General features: G+C 54.4%; 1 protein-coding gene across 1 annotated transcript in view; it reads right to left on the bottom strand.

Moving 5' to 3' along the window:
• The window catches only part of SPNS3 (SPNS lysolipid transporter 3, sphingosine-1-phosphate (putative)), a 66416-nt gene that overhangs the window by 25045 nt on the left and 18600 nt on the right, over positions 1-22771 (bottom strand). The window contains exons 3-10 of the mRNA XM_065898048.1: positions 21933-22161; positions 18487-18552; positions 13599-13735; positions 12903-13054; positions 12016-12082; positions 11168-11316; positions 10206-10358; positions 4437-4626 (exon numbers count right to left, since the gene is read on the bottom strand). Of these exons, the coding sequence (XP_065754120.1) occupies positions 4437-4626; positions 10206-10358; positions 11168-11316; positions 12016-12082; positions 12903-13054; positions 13599-13735; positions 18487-18552; positions 21933-22161 (1143 nt within the window). The remainder of the gene's footprint in view (positions 1-4436; positions 4627-10205; positions 10359-11167; positions 11317-12015; positions 12083-12902; positions 13055-13598; positions 13736-18486; positions 18553-21932; positions 22162-22771) is intronic.

The following is a 22771-nucleotide window of genomic DNA, read 5'->3' as shown; positions in this document are numbered from 1 at the left end:
CTGTCCTCATTTCCCTTTCTCCTTTCATTCCACACTAACCACAGTGCCCTTCTTGCTGTTCCCTAAACCCAGCAGATACGCTCCTGCCTCAGGGTATTTACAGTTGCTGTTCCCTCGGCTTGGAACACTGTTCCCCTAAATATCCCATAACTCACAATATTGTGAATTTTACTTATATATCTTGCCTGTTGTCTATCTCCCCCAACTAGAATGGGAGCTCCCTAAAAACAGAGATAATTTAGTCTGTTTTATCTACTGCTATATCTGTGGCATTGAAACTAGCATGCCACCCTTATAGGCACTCAATAAATACCTGTTGAATAAATGAATGAATGAAAATAGCTGGTCACTCAACCATTCACACAGCAAACAGCTGATCACCCCCACCCCACTCCAAGTGCCTGACACTGTGCTTCGGGCTGGAGTGCTGAGAAAGATAGGAACCAACCTGGGCCCAGCTGGGAGGGCGTGGTCAGAGCATAAGTAACCAGGACGCAAGGAAGACAGTGCTGAGGAGCGGCGAGTATGGGGAAAGAGTGTTGCCTCTAGCAATCAAGGAAGGCTCCATGGAGAGATGGTGCTCTAGCCTCCCTTGAAGGCCCAGAATGATTCGGGCATATGGAGAAGGGAAGGCAGTAGAGGAAACAGAGGGAGAGCCTGGATGTGGAGAGCACAGGGCATATCCTGGGAATCAGGAAGGGACCTGCATGGCAGAACCACATCGAATAAGGCTACTAAGGATGTCAGGGCCATTCATGAGGAGCCTTGAACGCCAGGATGAGGAGTTAGACTTAGTTCCAGAGGCACCAAGGAGCTATGCAAGGCTTTCAAGCAGGGAAGTTTCTGTGGTGTCCCTCTGGCAGTGTGGGGAGAACAGATCGTGGTGGGGGAGCAGGAAGACATGGAGACCAGGATGGGGGCTCTTGGGACAGTCCTAGAGAAAGACGGCAAGGCGTGTGCCAGGACAGGACAGAGCGGACCAAGAGAAGAGGGGCAGTTTGGAGGTGTTAAAGATTTATGACTGGGCTTCCCTGGTGGCGCAGTGGTTGAGAGTCCGCCTGCCGATGCAGGGGACACGGGTTCGTGCCCCAGTCTGGGAAGATCCCACATGCCGCAGAGCAGCTGGGCCCGTGAGCCATGGCCGCTGAGCCTGCGCATCCGGAGCCTGTGCTCCGCAACGGGAGAGGCCACAACAGTGAGAGGCCCGCATAACGCAAAAAAAAAGAAGATTTATGACTGGTGTTAGTGGTCAGGGGTGCGGGGGTGCGGGGATGGGGGGAGCTAGAGCCTGAATCTCAGAAGCACAGAGCCATGGAGGAGGGGGGTCTGGTCAGGGGGTCCAGAAAGAACCGCATCACTTCTGGAAGGCTGGAGCTCTGGTCGCTGGGGATCCTGCCCAGCCCAAACACGAGCCACAAAGAAGAGCAGCTTCCCAGCACTGGACGATGGACACATCCCAGCCCTGCCAGCCTTCCTGCCCTGCAGTCCCTCGCATCCCAGGGCCGGCCTAGAGAAGAGATTCTCCAGCTGGCTTTGTCAGCCAAGATGCAATGTCATTTCTAGATGAGCCATCCAGCTCTGGAGATGTGCCAGGCTATGGGGCGGGGGACAGCTGTGTCCCCGAAACACAGCCAAGGAGCTGCTTCCCAGAGCCAAGCAAGACAGTGGCAGAAGCGGAACTGGCAGGTGGTCCGCGGGCCCAGCCAATGCAGTGACAGGCCTTAAATGGGGCCTCCATCTGCCCAGGCCTCAGCCTCCCTGCAAGGTCAGGCCCATTCAGTCCCCACCAGCTGGAGATGACGGTCCCAGTCAATAAGCATTAAGGTATTTATTAGTGCCTGGTGTACACCAGCCTCTGTTTCTTTCCCATGGGGGTGACAAGGGTCAGTGCGGCATGAAGGACAGAGACTTTGGAGTCTGCGGAGCTGCGTTAGAGGTTTATCTGTCCTACTCTTTGTGTTGCTGTCTCTGGGCCTCAGTTTTCCCATCTGTCAAGTGGGGATGAGAAAAACCCTTTCCGAGGAGGGCACTGTAAGGACTAAATAAGAGCACGTGCAGAAGGGAATGTTAACAGGACTTGTCTATTCCCCAGGAACTTCAGCGGAAACTCAACCAAGGCTGACGACACTGGTGAGAAGCGCCCACACCTTAAAAGAGGCACAAGACACACCTCAGGACTCAGAGAGAGAAAGGGAACCATCCCACGTGGCCCCCCAGCTTATACAGAAGAAGGCTGGAGACCCAGGCTGGGGAGGATTTATTTGAAGAGAAAGCTGAGTGAGGGGCTTCGGGTGGCCCACCCACAGAAAGCGCAGTGCCTGTCAGGAAGGACACTGGGCTTTCTCCCTGGCTGGATGCCAAAAAAATGCACTTTCCTACACCAGGGCCACCTGGGGTGCATCTACAAAGAGCATCCTCAGGACACCCCAACACATGTCACCTGGGAACAGGAGGATGTACAAGGGCAGCAGTAGGGGCAGCTACATCCTGAGCACATCCGGGGGTCAAACAGAAACCATGGAGAGGAGACAGGCTTGAGGGTCACAAGAGGGGAGCCCCATGGGGTGCCTGCCTGGGGCGACAGGGCCCAGGAGGAAGAGCTGGAAGGGCAACCCTGGAAAGGAGCGGAGGGAAGCTGCGACAGTACACAGGTGACGATGTCTCCTGCACCAGGGAATTGGACAATGCAAATGCTGGGACCCGAGGCCCCCAGAACCCACAAAAGTGCTCCCAAGAGAGGAGTCAGCCAACATCTGGGCATCTACCACAAGGAGGGCACTGACAGTCAGCAAAACAACGCCAGACACCGATAACACCTGGCCCATTTCCGGTCATCTTTGCTGGCCTGCCCAACCCTGGAGCGGTCAGGATCCCGGGGGAGCCATGGTCTTGGGGACAAAGGACAGAGATGGAGTAAGGAGAATCCAACCAAGTAGAGCTCCCCCTCTCCCCAGTGCAATTTTCTGGACCTGGATAGAAGCTTTATTTGGAAGCAGAACAAAAGTTTTGATTTAAATGAGACTGGGCTTCATGAGTATAACTGGAAAAGCTATGGTGGGGGCTTCCCTGGTGGCGCAGTGGTTAAGAATCCGCCTTCCAATGCAGGGGACACGGGTTCAATCCCTGTTCCAGGAAGATCCCACATGCCACGGAGCAACTAAGCCTGTGCACCACAACTACTGAGCCTGTGCTCTAGGGCCCGCGAGCCACAACTGCTGAGCCCGCGTGCCACAACTACTGAAGCTCAGCAACAAGAAAAGTCACCGCAATGAGAAACCCGCCCACTGCAACGAAGAGTAGCCCCTGCTCGCTGCAACTAGAGAAAGCCCGCACGTTGCAACTAGAGAAAGCCCGCGCGCAGCAACCAAGACCCAATGCAGCCAAAGATAAATAAATAAAATTAAATGTAAAAAATTTAAAAAGAAAGAAAAGCTATGGGGTCTGGTCATGGGGGAGAGACCCACTCAAACTGGTCAGGGAACAATAAAGCTGTTATTGATTTGCTTTCTGAGTCCAGCCTGCTCTGTGAACCCCACCCACACATGCAGGGGCTTCCATGTCCACAGTGGTGGGTCCCCAGGGCCTTAGGACCAGGGAGTGGGAGTGGAGGGGTAGGAAGCTTGAACCAGTCTAGCTGGGGCTAGGCTGGCGCCATCTTCCCAGTATCAGTGGCTCCTTCCCATCAGGTGGGACAACCAGGGCCAGGGCTCTGGAGAGCCAGGGATACAGCAGCACACATATAAGTGTATGTATGGATATGGATACACCAGGACGCCTGATGAGACCCAAACATGCACGGAGCCCCAGTGAATTCTGATGTGAGCATAGAGTAGTCTGGGAAGGTTTTGGAGGAGGTGGCCTTTGAGTTGGGTCTTACAGCAGAACGACTTTAGGATGCACAGAAGAGGGGAACGGTGCCCCTGGCGGAGGGAATGGACACAAGCAAAGGCTGGGAGATGTGAGCACCTGTCACTGGTATAACCGGAGTGTGAGGCACATGAAGGGATGTGATGGGACATGGATCTGGAAGATCCGGTATCCTTAATACCGTCACCTTTAAAGCAGTGTCCGCACTGGCTATGGCCAATCTGAACCTCACTTTCGTCATCTGTAACCTGGGGAGAATTACCCTATTTCTTCTTGGACTCAAAACATGTCCTGGGAATAAAGGGGTCTCATTATCTCCAATCAAAGTATTAACCAGGAGCTCAGAGGACACACTTCAGAAAGGCTTAGGCTCAAATCCCAGTTCTGCCCCTAGCTGTGTTACTCTTGGTAAGCCTCAGTTTACTCATCTGTTAAATGGGGATAACAAAGCTCCACCCGGAAGGATAAATGTAATGTACGTGAAGACCTGGCACAGTGTAAGCCTATGTGAAACAGGAGTTCCCTACCCACCTCACCCCACTCCCACCTCCAAAGGGGCCCTCACTTACATAGGAGGCCAGGAGGGTAGTCGGGGCCAGGATGAGAGCCAGGTAGAGGCAGGGGGCTGCAGTAAGCAAGCTGGCAGCACAGATGAGGGGCTCAGCCCTTGGGTTGACTTTCTTGTATCTCCTTGAAGCCTCTGCTCCCAGGATGACCCCAACAAGGCCAGTCACAACAGTCAGTACCCCAAAAATCAGGCTGATGGAAAAGAGCAGAGAGGGATTGGTCAGCCGGTGGCATCAGGATAGGGGTCCGGCCGCCTACCCCCCAGTGCGTGCTCAGGTACCTACAGAGAGTGTGGCTGTGGGCCCCTTCCCCTCCCTCCTAACCAATGCTCGTGGGTCCTTGGGACCCTGCTCTGGGATCCACGTACTCCCCTACCCGTCCCATCCTCTTTCCTGCCTCATCTTGGGGATGCCACTGGCCATGTGGGTGATCTTCCTAGCACCCCAGCACCCCAGCTCCCAGCCTGCCTCATTGCCAGCAATCTCCTCCACTGTTTCACCACCTAAAACTGCCCCACTCAGAAATCTTAATTCTACAGTCCCACACCGGCCCCAACCTTCTCGCCTTCCAGGCCCCAATACTAATGGAATGCAGGTAAGTGAGCATTTATTTATCGAGCTCCTATGATACACCGGCATTGTACACACCCTCCCTCTCTCTCTTTTTTTTTGTTCCCCAACCAGGGGTCAAACCCATGCCCCCAGCAGTGGAAGCGCGGAGTCTTAACCACTGGGCTGCCAGTGAAGTCCCACACACCCTCCCTCCTTGAGTCCATCCTTCGACACTCTGTTTCTGAACACCTCTCAAGTAGCCCCCTCTTAACTTCACTACCTTTGCCACCTACTCCTAGACCCATTTCAACTCCACTTGGTCCCTCTTGCACCTCCCTCCTGTAGAAACCTGTCCTTCTAGGACAACCTCCATACAGGTCCCCCAGAGGATGCTTTCTAGAACACAGATCTGACTATGCCCCTGCCCACTCCCTGCCTAAAATTCTCCACCAGCTCTTAAACACCCACCAGATTTGGTTCCAGCTCATTGTGGTATACATGGTCCTTCATGATCTGACTCTGGGTGACCTCAACCACAAACCCCAATTCCATCCTCCTCAGTCCCCAGACTAGTTGCTGTCCCCACTTCATACTTTTATTCTTCCATCTGGAACACCCTTCACTGGTTTTCTCTACCTACCGAACTCCTATGCATCCTTCAAGACCCATCACAAAGGTCCCCTCTTTGAGGATGCTTTCCCTTGTCCCTCTGCTGATTTGTTCACCCCCTTCAGTTCCCATAGCATCTTCCATGTCTCTATCATCAAGGTTATTCACTAGGCTGTGAATTGCTGGAGAACAGAAACCAGGTTCGGTTTACTTTCTTGACTCTAGGCTGGGAGCATAGAGCCTGGAACAAGAGATATTAACCAAATGGCTCACTGATCTCTCCCAGAATTCCCAGGTGGACAGCTGAAACAGGTGAGGTTAAGAAAGGTTGAGGCCAGGACTTCCCTGGTGGTCCAGTGGCTATGACTCCGTGCTCCCAATGCAGGGGTCCCAGGTTCGATCCCTGGTCAAGGAACTAGATCCCATATGCCACACTAAGAGTTCGCATGCTGCAACTAAAGATCCTGCACACCACAACAAAGATCCCACACGTGGCAACGAACATTCCGCGTCTCTCAACAAAGACCCAGTGCAGCCAAATAAATAAATAAACAAAATATTTTTTAAAAAAAGAAAGAAAGAGGGCTTCCCTGGTGGCGCAGTGGTTGAGAGTCTGCCTGCCGATGCAGGGGACACGGGTTCGTGCCCCGGTCCGGGAGGATCCCACATGCCGCGGAGCGGCTGGGCCTGTGAGCCATGGCCGCTGGGCCTGTGCGTCCGGAGCCTGTGCCCCGCAATGGGAGAGGCCAAAACAGTGAGAGGCCTGTGTACCACAAAAAAAAAAAAAAAAAAAAAAAAGAAAGAAAGGTTGAGTCCAAGATTACCCAGCTACTAAGCAACAGGATGTGAATATACACCTTCATCCTCCTGGTCTAGCCCAAAGGATGGGCCCAAGCCTCCTTTTTTAATATTTATTCATTTTATTTTTGGCTGCGTCGGGTCTTAGTTGCGTCACGTGGGCTCTCTAGTTGTGGCTCAGTAGTTGTGGCATGCGGGCTTAGTTCCCCACGGCATGTGGGATCTTAGTTTCCCAACCAGGGATCGAACCCACGTCCCCTGCATTGGAAGACAGATTCTTAACCACTAGACCACCAGGGAAGTCCCCCAAGCCTCCTTTTTTTTTTTTTTCGGTACGCGGGCCTCTCACCGCTGTGGCCTCTCCCGCTGCGGAGCACAGGCTCCGGACGTGCAGGCCCAGCGGCCACGGCTCACGGGCCCAGCCGCTCCGCAGCACGCGGGATCCTCCCGGACCGGGGCACGAACCCGCGTCCCCTGCATCGGCAGGCGGACTCCCAACCACTGCGCCACCAGGGAAGCCCCCAAGCCTCCTTTTAAAGAAGCCCAAAGGGATGCTGAGACTGACTAGCGTGAACTCTTGAAAAAACGAAGGTAACTAGGACCTTTCCAGCCCCTAAGTGGCTCCCTGTTGTCCTCAGGGCAGGCTCCCAGCCAGCACTGCAGGACTGGCCCCTGCTGACCTGTGTAACCTCCCCTCTTTTCTCCTTCCCTCACTCTGCACAAATGACTGGAAATTCTCTAAACTCGCCCTACACTTTCTGGCTTCCCTGCCTTGGCCCACACTCTTCCCTCGGCCTGGAGCACCACTGCCCCCACCCACCATTCTCCACCTGGCCAGGATCCCCTCCCAGACCCAAACCTTTCCAAAAGTGCCAGGTGCCTGATATTACCTCCGTGGCTCCCACCAAGAGGTAAGAACATGACAGACGCAAGACTATGGTTACTGACAAATTGAGTGCCACGAAAAACTACGTCTCCCCTAAATAACTTCTGTGAAATGTCCGTCCCACAGGCTGAGGACTAATGGGTTTATTTCCCTGCCCCATCCCCGTGGTTTATAGGAGATTGTGTAAAGCCCAGAGAGGGCAGAGACCTGTCCGAGGCCACACAGCCCCACATTGGCAGAGCCAGGGTCTCCTGGCCCTCTGCTTCCAAACAAAGCATGTGTGTCCTTAGGCAGCTTAAAGGTGCTCACCGAACCTTCCTAGCCTTGCAAGCTGTACCAGGCTCCGGCTCAGCCCAGTCAAGTGACCCCAAATCCTGGATGAAGGCTATCTACCTCTGAGTCCCAGTCTGAGCCAGCCTTGGCAGGGTCTCGAGACCTTTCTAAGACTTAGGATTGCTTATTCAAACAGGCGGTGTAGATGGGGGACCCCCAGTGCCCCTGAGCAGAGGTGTGGCCAGAGGACACACCTACCACAAAATGTCCCCACCCCCACAAAGCCTTCCCAGAATCAGACTGAGCCAAGAGGGTCCTTAAAGCCTGCAAGTTCTATGCTGACCCTCTGTACAATGGCCCTGGCAAGCAGCTATCCAACTCCTACTTACATGCCCCCAGGGATGGGAAGCTCATTAGCCTAATGCTGCCCCTTCCATCTGGGCCCCGCTCTGTACGTTGGAAGTTCTCCCTCTGGCTGAGCTAGAATCCTGTGTCCTGCAGCTTCCTGCTCCCGCCCCACCCTCACCTGCGGGCTTATCCTAACTATGGAGGGTGTATTAACAGCTAGGGTCTGTGCAGAACCCGAACACCAGGACCCTGTGGTAGGTTGAATAATGCCCCGCAACCGAAGACATCTATCTCTGGAACCTGTGACAGTATATTCCCTTATATGGCAAAACAGACTTTGTAGATGTGATTACATTAATGTTCTTGAGGTAGGGAGATTATCCTCCAATTTTTTGGTGGGCCCTAAATGCAATTACAAACGTCCTTATAAGAGGGAAGCAGAGGGAGATCTGAGACATAGAGGACAAGGCAACGGGACCGTGGATGCTGAGCCTGGAGTGATGCGGCCACAACCAAGGACCGCCAGCAGCCACCAGAAGCTGGAAGAGGCAAGGAAGGATTCTCCCCGAGAGCCGCCAGCGAAAGTGTGGCCCTGCTGAACTTGGTTTTGGTCCAGCGAAACCATTATGGACTTCTGGCCTCCAGAACTATGGGAAAAGTTTCTGTTGTTTGAAGCTACCAAGTGTGTGGTCATTCGTTCCATCAGCCCCAGGACCCTAACACAGTTTCTCAGCCAGGTTCTGGGAATAAGCTGAGTTAGAGCAAGAAGCTGAAGCAGACAATGGGGAAATCACTGGCCCAGGAACAGACAGCCAGTCAATGCCTGAAGTGGGATGGAGACCTGGTTTTTCCCCACTTTTTCAAGCTGCAGTGGGACTTTTAGGACTCAGTCTTTGCCTCTGGGGAGATCCAAGAATCTAGCTGTAGAGCCAGGATAAACATCACAATATCCTGGGACTTCCCTGACGGTCCGGTGGTTAGGAGTTCACGCTTCCACTGCAGGAGGCATGGGTTCAATCCCTGGTCAGAGAACTAAGATCCTGCATGTTGCTTGGTGTGGCAAAAAAAAAAAAAAAAAAAAAAATCACAGTATCCTTTGATGCATTCATTCATTCATTCACTTACTGGATGCTGCTCGAGCACCCACTGTACGCCAGCTGGTGGGGAGATGTTCAAGCCAATTAACAGCACCAAGCAGTCTCCAGAGGCAACAGTACCTGGAGCTCAAGAGCAGAAGCTTTGGAGTCAGATGGGTTTGAATCCTGGCTCTGCTCCTCGAGTTGTGTGACCTTGGACAATTTGTTTAAACCTCTCTGATCTTCCGCCTCCTCGTTTGTAATACACGAATACTAGGGTTTATTATTATAAAACCTCAGAGGGTTCTTCATGTAAAGGGCTTAGAATAGGGCCTGAACTTAAAGTTAAGGCTTATAAGAAGTAATCATGAGAAAAGGGAAGGTAGCTATGGGCAAAGGGCACACCTTGGGCAAAGGCAGAGACAAGTGACGGAGCAGGGGACATTCTGGAAATGACACGAAGCTCTCCCTGGGCATCAGGGAGGGAGGCAGAGGCAAGAGAGGAGGCTGGGGAGAAGGGATGTCAATGCTGCCGGCAGAGAACTAGTGTCACTGAGGCCTCAGGGGAGAACACGGAGCCCTGAGGAACTCTGAGAAACCCATCGGGGCAGGATCAGGGAGGAGAAGGGGTCCTCCAGGAGACTGGAAAGCATCAGCAGGGAGAAGGAGGAAGCAAATAAGAGAGGATTAGACATGCCCGCTCCATCAGGAGGTCACGGAGCCCCTGGAGAACAGGGTCAGCTGGGGGGACAGGAGAACAGCAGGGTGAGAAGAGCAGCTTTCCCAGGACTGTCAGCGCCTCAAATGAGGCAGAGAACATACAAATGCATGTGTGAAATCCCTAAACCAGAGAAGTAATGAAGCATCCCAGTGCCTCAGTTTGCCATCTGTAGAATGGGACGACCTCACACTACGGGTCCCTCCGAAGGACAGGCCCCACAGAAGCCTCACCCACCTGCAAGTGCTTTCTGGACCCCCATAGCAGCCCAAGAGCAGAAAGACAGGGACTGGGGCCCGGAGAGAACAAGGGAGCTGCCTGTGGCCGCTCAGAGCAGCAGGGGCTCTGCCCAAGCTAAAGCCAGGTCTGCCACCTGCCAGCGGGCCCCCAAGTCCCAGTGTCTGCCCAGAGCTCCATGAGCCCACAGAGGCTGAATCTGGGGGCTCAGAACCTCCTGAGAACTTCCGCATCAAGAGCCCCCCTGAGCCGGGCACCCAGACACCCCTCCTCACCTGTCCTGGCTGTTGCACGGCTCCCGAAAGCAGGGAAGCTGCAGCCCGTGTACCATACGGGCCTCGAACAGAAACTTGGGGGCCCAGAAGCCCAGAGCTCCAGTCACAAAGGCCATGGCTGTCACTCCAAGGGTCGACCCCACAAAACTCCAGCTGTAAGAGAAGATGATCTGACCCGGGAGAGGGCTGGGGCTGCGGGGGCCTCCTACCGCCCCACTCCCCCCTCTCCTGGGCACTCAGGTGGCTCCAGATCCTTCCCGACACTCCCTAAGCAGCCTGCCCCTCCCACCTCCGCACCTTCCCTCCTGCTGTTCCTTCCTCCCTCCTCTCTGCCTGACCAAGTCTCCCCAGCCTGACGGACCCAAATCCAACATCACATTCTCCAGCAAGCTGTCTGTGCTGCCCCACCCTCCTCTGAGCGCCCTCCACTCGGCTCGTGGGTCTGTAACAAAGAGAGTGGGGTCCTGCCCGTGCCCCATATTTTGGTAAATCATGAGACCCGCCCATGTGGGTGACTCCTGTCTGCCTCCCCGACCATGCCTGGAACAGAGGAGGGATGCTTTCCCGTGAGGCTCAGAGAGGTGAGTGATTCACTCGGGCATCTTCCCAGTGACCCTGAGAAGCCGGCAAAGCTGGAGAACTATGTCCACTGAATAAATGAGGTAAGTGAGGCTCCAAGTCTCAGGTCACTCTGGGATAAGGCAGGGCAGAGCCAAGGCTGGAGCTCACAGTGTCTTCCTCCCTCTCTCCCAGCCCGTATTCCAACACATGGCTAGGTGGAGGGGGCCTCCGAGTGGGGGAGGGGCATCTCAGTCGGTGAGTGGGAGCTCAGAGAAGGAAGAGGGTTGTGAACACTGGGGCAGTTGGGGAGGGTTCTCTGGAGGTGTAGGGAAGGAAGTCAGTGATGCCGGGGCAGACAGAGGGGTTTTCAGTGACATGCAGGGAGGGGCAGGGACACTCACTTTCTCCCCAGGTATCTGACGTCCTCACACCAGGTGCTCCTTGGGCCCCCAATGGTCACCACCCCCTGCTTCTCAGCAGCTCCCCGGGGTGGGTCTGGAACCAGGACGATAAGCAGGATCAAGGCCACGGCTTCCAGGCAGGGCATGATCTGGGGACAGGAGGGCCCAAGAAGCTCAGGACCACACACTCCTGCAACCCAGGAGATCCTGGCAGTGACTGAACTCTGTGATCCAGGCTGGCGAGGGACTCACTTCCTGGGAGCTGGTTATACCCAGAGCGTGACAAACCACTGTTTCTGACCCCCTCACCCCTGAGAGGACAGCCTCTCTGGGGAGCAGGGTCCCCTTGGGGTTTGACTTAACACCTGTCTGTCCTATTCAGACACTACTCTATTGGGACCTGTGAGCCTGACATGGTTGAGACCTGGAGGCTTGACTACACTGACCCTGACTGTTGAGTACTTGCTGCCCCAATAACTGTCCCTTTTCCAGGCCCACACCTCCATCTGCCACACCAGCCCTGCCCTAGTGTCTTCCTATCCCTTGTCTCATTAATCCTCAAGATTCCATAAGGCAGACTTTACTCCCCCACTCTACAGATAGGCAAAGTGAGGCCCCCAAGAGGGAGGTGACTTGCAAGCTAGCAAACTGAGCAGCTGGGATTTGAACCAGGGGCACGACTTCCAGAGGCCGTGGTCCACAGGACGCCCCAAATGTCTGAGCTGCTGATGTCTGAACACCCCCCCATGGCGCCAGATACTGTGCCAAGGGGCAAAGGCCACTGGAGGCTGGAAAGTCCCTGCCGGCCCAGGGGGAAAGCGGAGGGAAGAAAAGGAAGCTGGACTCACTCGGAGGGCCCAACGCCAGTTCCCGGTCAGCTCCGTCACAGCCGACCCCAGCACGTAGCCCAGACCACTGCGACAGGGGGCAGGGGAAATGGGCAGTGAGAGAAGGGAGGCAGCCCTGAGGCCCCAAGGCCAGCCTGAGCCGGGGTGCCCCGACCCCAGCACTTAGCCCAGACCACTGCGACAGGGGGCAGGGGAAATGGGCAGTGAGGGAAGGGAGGCAGCCCTGAGGCCCCAAGGCCAGCCTGAGCCGGGGTGCCCCGACCCCAGGGAGCCGGCTCTCTGCAGCTCATTGCCTTTTTCACTGGGAAAAGTGAGCCACGTGAGGCCCAGATGTCCACTGCCCTTGGTCAAGTCACAGGTGACCTCTGGCCCCAGGCCCATCCCAAACATCCACTGTCTCTCTATCTGGGCACCACCCACCCCACCTCCCCAAGTCTCAGCCCTGCCCAAATCAGGAGATTTCAGGAAACCTGAGTCAGAGCTCAGGGGCCTGACTGCAAAACCCACTCTGTCCTACCCCACTATGGAGTGCATGGCCCAACCCTAAGACATTTGTCTGCCTCCCCTCCCAGGGCTGGCCCCTCCCTGTGCAAACCACACTGCTGCGTCGCTATTTCTCACCCCTTCCTGGAGTGTACTAGCATGTAGGGAGCGTCCTCATTACGTATCTCTAACTCCCACCATAGCCTGTCAGTTCGTGTTATTGGCCCCATTTACAGATGAGGAAACTGAGGTTCAGAGAGGTAAAGTGACACAGTGAGGAAAGGGTAGAGTTGGGATTCCAAGCCTTTCTGCTCTGATGTCTCCTCCATCCAGCCCGGCTCCTGTTCTGACTCCTTTGGGCCTCAGTTTAGCACCCAGGGAAGTGGATCCAGGGTAATACTAACCTTCCAACAGGGATACAGATGTAGAAGATGGCCAGCACTCGGGTTCGCTGGTCCCTCACGAAGAGGTCTCCCAGGACAGTGGGCGCAGTGGTGGAGTAGCTGGCAGTGCCAGTGCCCACCACCCCCCGGGACAGGAAGAAGAGCCAGGAGTACTGGGCAAACAGGCACAAGACTGCAGTGAGTTCCAGAAATCACCCTCTGGGCAAGGGGACCTGAGGATTTGTCAGAGGGACCCGAGGGCATCTGGTGACACGTGCCCCAGGGGAGGAGAGGGAGATCAGGGCCCCAGACACCTCATTATCCTCCCAGTCCAGGCTCCCCAAACCACACGGGTGCCCCCTGCTGGTGTCCACAGCCACCCCCAACCCCCTGCCCTGAGTAGCCCTCTTCCTGGGCATCATCTGTGCTAACCAGGCCAGGTCCCACAGACAGTAGCAGTTACCCTCACCCCCAGCCCCAGCACAGTCGGGCGGAAGTGAAGCCATGGGCAGCAGCGGGAGATGCCAGAGAGGAAGGCCCCTGTTAAGAAAGTCCAACAGCCTGTTCAGAAGGCCCCTCTCTCAGCCCTTAGAAGACAATCCCCGAGCCAGCCTGGAGCCTGCAATGGAGCAGAAGCAGCTCTGCTGGGGCTGGATCAGGGAGGAAGAAGGTGGGGGCGGGTCCCCCGGGGGCCTGGGAAGGGGTGAGGGTACCTACCCGGGGGGAGATGAAGGAGCCGGAAAGGCCTGCTCCTGACCAGAGCAGGATACCTAAGCTCAGCGTCACCTTGCGGCTGTGTCGGTCGCCCAGGTAGCCAAACACGGGTGCAGACAGCAGCAGGCAGCCGACGAAGACTGAAGGAGACACGCGGGGGGCAGCATGCATCCCCGGCTCAACAAAGCCGGAGGTGGGGTGGGGGCGGGAGGCAGATGGGTCCAGCAGGCCCAGAAAAGGGACCGGCTCAGACGCCACAAGCTTGGCAGTGGGTGGAGGCTGGGAGGAGGAAAAGATAAGGTGAATTCCCCAATCCAATCCCCACCACTGCCCAGAGTCAGGGGGACTGGGAGGGAAGGGTGGGGGCAGGGCCCCGACTCAAATCTCAGTTCCGCTGCTTGCTCACTGTGCAGCCTTGGGTTACTAACTCCACCTCTCTGAGCACCAGCCCAGCAGTGGAGAAGTCAACATCCCCCTCCCAGGCCGTGTAAACGTGAGACAGAAGTGAACACAGAGCCCGGCGTGGAGCCGCCAGGGCCCTGTCTCTCGGAGAACTCACAGGGACTTTGCTCTCAAGCCCCTGCTGGAGGCTGGGCGTGGAAGGCAAGAGGGGGCGGGGTGCGGGCCAGGTGCCTGCTCCGAGCTGATGAGCACGGTTTAGAAAGAGCACAATGATTATAAACCAGCGGCCCCTGGAGGCTGGAAAAGATTTGGTCTTCCTAAGTAGGTAAAACATTCCCCTGACGCTGCAGTTGTATTTATACAGTTTTTTAAAGTACTAAACGCTTATGAATTGGTGACTGGATTAGTGAATGCGTTTGCTATTCTGCGAAGACAAAGAAACTGCCACGTTTTTGCGTGACTATACCACGTGGATAACTACCTTCACTGCTTCTGTTCCTCAAATAAAATCTCCTCCACCCTCCTCCGCTGCCTCCGAGAGCCGCCAGGTGACCTGGGCAAGGTCCGACCCTCCTCCACCCCGTCCCACCACCCAAGGGCCTTAGGCTTTGGGGGGCCCCGCCCAGCGTCTGCGTCTTCATTCAGGAGCACAGGTGATTGACATTTCCTGAGCCCAATGAATGTCCAGATTCGTCCCAGCTCAGGTTCCAGCCCCTCCCACTTTGCCCTGACCCGCTCTATTACTGGGTTGAGCCGTAGGCAATTGCGGAAATTAAGCCAGTTTTGACCTACAAAAACGGCAGTTTAATATGGTTTGACCTAATCCTCCGCTGAGAAAGGTCTGGTGTGAACGGCATTTAAATATATAATAACTACTGCCAAAATAGGCCTCCAAAAAGGCTGTATCAATTTACACTTGAATAGAAGTATGTATATTGCTTCCTGACACTTGCTAGGATCAATCGACTTATTTTTGTTCATTTAATGGTTGAAACACAAATGGCGTCTCGCTGACTTTTTTTTTTTTTTTTTTTTTTTCTCGCTGACGTTTTAACCTGCATTGTTCTTTTTCCAAGTGAGGCTGAGTAGCGGCTCTGTGTTCACATCCTCTGCCTATTTTTCTATCGGGCTCTTTGTGGATAATTTTCTCCCAGTCCTTTGTATTTGTTTTAAGGATTTAAAATGCAAATTCTGCGACTGAATACCTGGGCTCACATCCTGACCCTACCACTTCCTAGTTGTGTGACTGGACAAAATCCTCAACTCTCCTGTTTTCCTTTTATCAACTACAGAGTACCATAGTAATAGTACTTCCCCCATAAGGTTATGGGGAAGATTAAATAAAATAAAGCATATAAAAGGCAGTGACGGGCTTTACGTAAATGCCCAACAAATGTCATCTATTATTATTGCTAATTGCACTTATAGTTTCAATCACCATCATACAGAAGAATTTAGCTTTGATGTAGTCAAATTTATCAATCTTCCTCTGGGGGGAGTCATTTTGTGTCTTGTTAATGCACATCTTCTTTACCTAAAGCTTATAAAATATTTCCCCAAATCTCATACTTTTATGAGATTTGGGGTAGGGGTCCTTTACAGGATATAAACACCTTAAACCTTCAGATCTCCTGGGATGGAGAAGCCTGCCCTTAAGTGGAAGGCAGGCACGCCTTCGCTCTCCAGATTAAAATCATTTCTGTGACAAGGTGGGAGTAATTAAGGAGCACAGGGTTCAGAGAAGGACTCTATAAGCAGCTACCTGGATTTGAATCCCAGCTCTGTCACTTACCAGCTGTGTGACCTTCAGCAAGCCCCATAGCCTCTCTGTGCCTCAGGTTCATCATCCGTAAAATGGGCATAATAATAATCCCTGCCTCGTGGGACTGTTGTGAGATTAAATGAGTTAATGTTATTAAGCCCTTAGACTAGCACCTGGCACACGGTAAGGTCCACATCAGTGTTCGTTTTAAATATTGTAAATCAGTTAACTAACTCCAGCAGCTTCTCTGTCCCATAGCGGTGGGGCGAGGGGTGTCTGACCACTGCTTCCCCCCACCTTCCACCCCACTCTTAGAGCTACACCGTGCCCTCTGAGTCATCGGTTTCCTCCAGTCTACCACCCTGCAGACAGACAGCAGGGTGGGTCTTAGGGCCATTGCACGGTGACCCAGAAAGGTGAAAAGACTCACCTGAGGTCACTGGGGACAAGCCTGGTCGTCAGGCCTCCAAGCCCACTGCCCTTTCCACACACCTCTTTGGGCTGCTTCTGCAGAGAAACCCCTTCCCTTCATCCAGTCTCAAACACACACACTCACACGCACACGGGCATTCCCCACTACACACTCACAAGCACGTCCCCGTGTTCACAGGCTTCCCCCCACTCTCTCTCATACACACAAACTTCTCCCTCCCCACAACTCACTTATCAGGGGCTTTGTGGTAATAATCCTGTTCACCATGGTAAGAACCAGGGAAGGGAAATATTGACTCGGATTCCATTATCTGTTTAATCTAGCAGGTTGTGGGTATTGAACCGAGACACAGTCTCCCTTTGGCTACAATAGGACTGGAAGATAAGCACCAGCTGCCGGCCTCAGCCCCAAGACAGGAGCAATTGGAAAATACGGTGGTCTAACCAGTGATCTACCTCTTTTGCTCGGTGCCTCGGTTTACAGAACTGTGTCCCCTTTTGCATGTTTTCAGCTGAGGCATTTTTATCGTAAGTTTAAATAGTTGAGAAGGATGTGATTTCCAGCATGATTGTATGTTTTAAACTATATTTTCATCCAAATCCTTAGGCTGCAGATTAAGCTCATTCAGTTTACGGGAAATGTCTACCATAAAGGCTTATGGGCAAAGCCAGTCCTCATTTGCCAAATCAGTAGGACAGATCAGACTGGTTGTCTGTAAGAAAGATATTAAGGGCTTCCCTGGTGGCGCAGTGGTTGAGAGTCTGCCTGCCGATGCAGGGGACACGGGTTCGTGTCCCGGTCCGGGAAGATCCCACATGCCGCGGAGCGGCTGGGCCCATGAGCCGTGGCCGCTGAGCCTGCGCAGCCTGTGCTCCGCAACGGGAGAGGCCACAACAGTGAGAGGCCCGCGTACCGCAAAAAAAAAAAAAAAAAAAAAAAAGAAAAGATATTAAAATGTTGGCTTCATTTTTTTAGTTGAAATAAATGTGTTGATACCCATCCCTAAGACAACCATCTCACTTCTGAATTCTCAATCGTGGATAAATAGTAGACTGTCACACACGAGCGGGACAGCTAGATAAGGCTTGGCGACTTGCCATCCCCGGGTTTGTAGCCTGGAGGAAACATCCCCAACCGGTTTCTACCGATGCTCTCTCTGACCCGTTCCAGGGCCTCATCAACAGAAGCCAAACAGCCACGAGGGGTCCCTTTGTCTAGTACCCTGGAGGTTTCTATACCTAGTAAAACTCAGAATGGGGATAGGTGTATTTTCCTGCCAAAAATGGTGGACAGGAACTTCCTCGGTGGTCCAGCAGTTAAGACTCCACGCTCCCAATGCAGGGAGCCCGGGTTCGATCCCTGGTCAGGGAACTAGATCCCACATGCCACAACTAAGACCTGGCACAGCCAAATAAATATATTTTTAAATGGTGGACAGGTGAGTAGTAAAGGGGAGGTGGGAAAAAGGAGCCAGATGCCAGATGCTTGTTCTCAGGCAGATCTATTTTAGGAAAGAAATATACGGGCTTGATCTGTACATGAATTCTCTCAAAACTGTAAAGAACACACGTGTATCCTGTGTTGTGACAGTGTGTGCATACATGTGCGTGTGCATGTGTGTGTCGCCATCCAGACACTGGGGAAAAGTTAATGTCTTGTGACCCCAACCACCCCAACCTTGGAATGGGAGGTGTGGCTGCTCCCCACTGCTGGAATGTAGGCCCCAGTGGGCCCAGACCCCACCTGAGCCCATGGGCGGGGTACGTGTCTCTGTCTACCTTTTTTAATTTTTTTTGGCTGCTCCTCGAGGCATGTGGGATCTTAGTTCCCCAACCAGGGATCGAACCCATGCCCCCTGCAATGGAAGCCCAGAGTCTTAACCACTGGACTGCCAGGGAAGCCCGCTGTCTGTCTGTCTGTGTCCTAGTGATCAGGTCCGTGAGAGGAAAGCACACGTCAGAAATTCTCAACCCCGGCTACAAAGCTGAGCTTGACAGATGTGAAGGATGAGTGAGCAACTCCACTCGGGAGCCTTTTCCAGCCCCGGCTCCCGCTGCTTCTTCCACAGCTCCTACCCTCAAACCCTAAGAGGCTGTGCAGGCACCAGATCTCAGCCTGTGCTGCCTCCTTCTCCCTCCCACCCGAATACCACCCATCCTCTGTGCCAAGGGACTCAGTGAGGCTCAGCCTGGCACCCATTTCCCAGCAGCTGGAGATGGACACAGAACAGGACCTGCTGAAAGACCCCCACCCAGCATGAGCCCAGGGCCCCAGGCTGGGGATTCCCTCCTTACCTGTCTGAAGCAAACCAGCATTGCTGTCACTGATCTGAAAAAACTTCTGTACGTCCAGCAGGACTCCTGTGGGCAGACGGACAGTGCTCAGGAAATGGGAAGTTGCCTGCCAGGCCTCTAAGGGCAGCTGCCCCTGCATTTGGGACAGGCCTGCAGCCGACCAGCACAGCACCGGCATGGCACCCGGGCCCACTGTTCTCTTCCCCTCTCTCCCACACATGCACACAAACACATACACACACACACACACACACATACAGGAGCCAGCACATCCCAAAGGCACAGATATACACACACATTCATGCACAAGCACAGACATGCAGGCACACAGACATGCAGATCCACACAGCTACATACAAACAGGCACACCCAGAGACGTATACTCCCAGAGGCACCGAGACATACACATACAGGAGCCTGCACTCACAGGCGTGTAAGCCCAGTCTCGTACACCCGGACATATGTACACTGAGATGTACACGTAAAGACACACGCACACGTGCAGGGCTGCCATTCACGTCATAGTCATAGTGACGGCAGCCATTCACTTAGACTACAGTGTAAATGAAAGTCCCTGGGATTGTGCAGCCCTGCTTGTATACAAACTCCAGACATTCATAGACATACATACACATGCATGAGCATGTACATGCAAAGGCATATGTGCCCCGGCCCGCACACATGCACACACAAGCATGTTCTTCCAGAGGCATGACCACACAAACATGGAATGCCCGTGAGAGCTTCAGAGGGTCCCACTTAGGTCCCACTCAGGTCCGACCTTGGCCCCTGAGGGTGGCAGGCTCTTGCTCTGAAGCCCCTCCAAGAGATTGCTAGGCCGAAATCCCCTCAGCCCCTTGGTGGCACTTCAGAGTTAGTCATGGTCCCAGGCACCTGCTCATCTGAGCTGTGAAGCTCTGGCCCTGTCATCACTTTGATTGAATTATGAGATGGCTGAGTGCCCTCAGTATCACTGTCCCCATTATACAGATGGAGAAACAGAGGCTCCAGCCACCTACGGCTGTACAGCTGGAATTAGAGGAGCTGGGTCTACCCTCCCACCCAGAGTGACAAATGGAGCCCTGCAGAAACACCCCCACGATGGAGAAGAAAGCCCCACATCCACACCTGTAAGACCAGCCAGTGGGTGAAAAAGATGGAAGAAACAGAGAAGCAAAGTGAGAGGGTTTTGTTCTGATATTCACTTTGTACCCAATTGCCACACGTCCAGATACCAACTTGTATGTCTTTTCTTCCCTTTTAATACTTTTACTTACACGAATTAGACATATTCATTGGCAAGAGACAACACAGGTAAACAAAGTAAATGGCTAAGTAAAACTTCTCTATATTCACACTCATTTGGGGGACTGGGACTCAGCCCCTTGTTTTGACTGCTCCTGGGCTCCCCCTAGTCCTGCGCTGCTCTGCAGGCAGGCGGGGGCCCCAGTGCGGAGCCAGCCTTGTCTTTTGTTTTTTGGTTTTTCTTTGTTTTTCTTGGCTGCGTTGGGTCTTCATTGCTGTGCGCGGCTTTCTCTTGTTGCGACGAGCTGGGGCTACTCTTCGTTGCGGTGCGTGGGCTTCTCATTGCGGAGGCTTCTCTTGTTGTGGAGCACGGGCTCTAGGCATGTGGGCTTCAGTAGTTGTGGCACTCGGGCTCAGTAGTTGTGGCTCATGGGCTCTAGAGCGCAGGCTCAGTAGTTGTGGTGCACGGGCTTAGTTGCTCCGCGGCATGTGGGATCTTCCCGGACCAGGACTGAAACCTTGTCCCCTGCATTGGCAGGTGGATTCTTGACCACTGTGCCACCAGGGAAGTCCCAGCCTTGTTTTTATCTTTCTTCTGTCCCTCTGGCCTCCCAAAGACCTGCTTCACACCACAGAATTCTTGTGGCTGACAATCACCGCTCCAACCGTCGTCCCCAGGCACTCTGTGGGGTTTCACTTCCCCTGGCCTCCCTCAGCCCAATAACCACAGCCTTGCTACTCACACAGCCAGAGGAATTCCCATCGGAGAAAGTGCCTCAGGCCGGGAGGACTCAGGGACTGACAGCCCAGCCAGCGGCCTCCCGGGAAAGCAGGGATCCCAGCCTGTGGGGCTGAAAGAGCTCCACACGCCTGGTTGCCCCCTCCTCTCCCCTTCATGCCCCCCACCCTCAGTCCAACTCATGCCTCCCCAGCTCCAGTCTAATCCTAGTGGTAGCCTCTGACTGACCTCCGCGTCTCCTCTTGCCTCCATCAGGGCCTCAACTCTGACTACAGTCTCCCCACTTGCTCCCCACGGCCTCAGCAGAAAGTGCAAGCTCCCAGCCTGGCCCCCAAGAAACCTATGATCCAGCCCCAAACACACTTTTAGAATAAGTTGCCGCTTCCCCCAGCTCCTCTCCTGATCAGAGCATGCACTTTGGCCCCATGTGCTCTGGCTCACGCCGACCCCTCTCTGAACGCCCTTGCCTGATCCCATTCCCTGCTTTACCGATTTTTTCAGCCTTCAAGACCCAAACCATATGCCCCTCCTCTGTGAATTCTGTCAGAACCCTCAGTTTTTCATCCTGGGGCTGCCCAAATGATGCTCTCCCGAGTCTGTCCTGGATTAGAGCCACTTCTACGTGTGTCCTGTATGCCTCTGAGCTCCTCGAAGACAGACACACCCACTGGGTCTGGTGCTATCTGCAACCCCAGGCCCATTCATTCCACAGCTGCGAGCTGGTAACTGCTGAATCCATACCCTGGCCTCGGAGGAGGGCCCCGCCTGCTGCAAGCACCTCCTCGGAGCTCCCCAGGCTCCTCTGTCCCTCTGCCCCATGAGGCTCATTCCTGAGTTCAGGAGCTACAAGGTTGACTTCCCCTCCCCTGGGTCCCCAAGGTGCACCAGAGGGTCCCCAAGGCCCATAGTGCTCAGTTGATCTTGAAGGAATCCGCGATCAAGAGAGAAAAGGCTGAATCTTGAATGAATGAATGGACAAATGAATAAGTGCATGAGTGAGTGACATGAGGACACAGCAGGTTGAGCCCTGGGGCCTACCTGCTGTGGAAGGAAGGAAGGCAGAATGTGCAAAGTTTGCACGCAGCCTGATGCCCCAGAAACAACCAGCCAGCTAGTTCTTGCTTGGGAGCAGGCCCAGGCCACCCTGTGCTCCACGACCTCACCCCGACATTCCACCCAGAACCACCAGGCATTTGCCGGAGTCCCAGTCCTCCCTGCTGTCCTCACCCACCCACCACCATTGTGCACCCACACCTGGGTGCATATACCGTTTGGGGCTGGATTGGGAACTCATTTGGCCCTCCCCCATTTCAGGCCGGGCTGAAACCAGGCCGGGGGTAAGAATAGCAGGGATGTGCTGCCCAGACAGAAGGCCACTGTGGATACACAGCGCTGGCTGGTGGCAGGGCAGCCAGCGGGTAGATGGGCAAGTGCCGCCCAGGATGCCCGTCCCCTTCCTCACCTGCAATGATGAACCAGTTCATGTAGTTCAGGAGGTTGATGTAGCAGAGCACGGCAGCAGCCACGTAAGCTCTCCAGCGGGGCAGGCTCCAGGGGGTGGGCGTGGATGGAGAGGGGCACGGACCTGAGCCCATGGCCCCTGAGTGCCCGCCTGGCCCCGGGGACCAGCCCTGAAGCCCCTCGGGCCCAGGTTCCCCGCACTCCGCGGACATGCCCCCAGCCTCGCAGGCCTGCAGCTCCCGTTCCGGGACGGGTGCCGGGGTAAAGACGCATCAGCTCTGCACCAAGTCACTTCCTGTGGGCTCCCAGCCTCCCAACCTCAAAGCAGCTGTCCTAACCGCTCGGTATCTTACTGCAGGTCTCTACTGAGCCCAGTGCAGCCTCGAAGGTGAGATTTCACCATCCACAGCCCCTGAGGCCTGCTGGGGGGAAGAGAGCTCCTGGCCTCACCACCCAGGGTGGCTGGTCCTTTTGACCTAGCCTGGGGCTATGGTAGCAGCTGTGAGAAAGAGAAGCTTTGCAGGACAGGAAGTGAGACAAGTCTCCCAGAGTCCCACTCGCTGTGGGAAGGTCTGGCTGCCACACATGAGATGGGCTGTGAACAAGGGACTCGAACCCGGGTCAGATCAGGAAGGCTGGGTGTTGGCCAGGAGAGCGACACTGGATTGGACCGGAAGCGGAGGCTAACCTGCTCCTACGTAATGTACTACCCGGAGAAACAAAGACAGTGAGGGGCGGCCGACAGGAAGGCAGCCTGTGGGCAAAACTCAACATTGGATGTGAAGTTTAGGTGGAGATTTTTGATGAGGGGAAAGATATTGGCATGCTCTTAAAGTGTCT

Source organism: Phocoena phocoena, chromosome 19 (assembly GCF_963924675.1).
Source record: "Phocoena phocoena chromosome 19, mPhoPho1.1, whole genome shotgun sequence".
NCBI classification, from domain to species: domain Eukaryota; kingdom Metazoa; phylum Chordata; class Mammalia; order Artiodactyla; family Phocoenidae; genus Phocoena; species Phocoena phocoena.
This window is presented reverse-complemented; position numbering and strand designations above follow the sequence as displayed.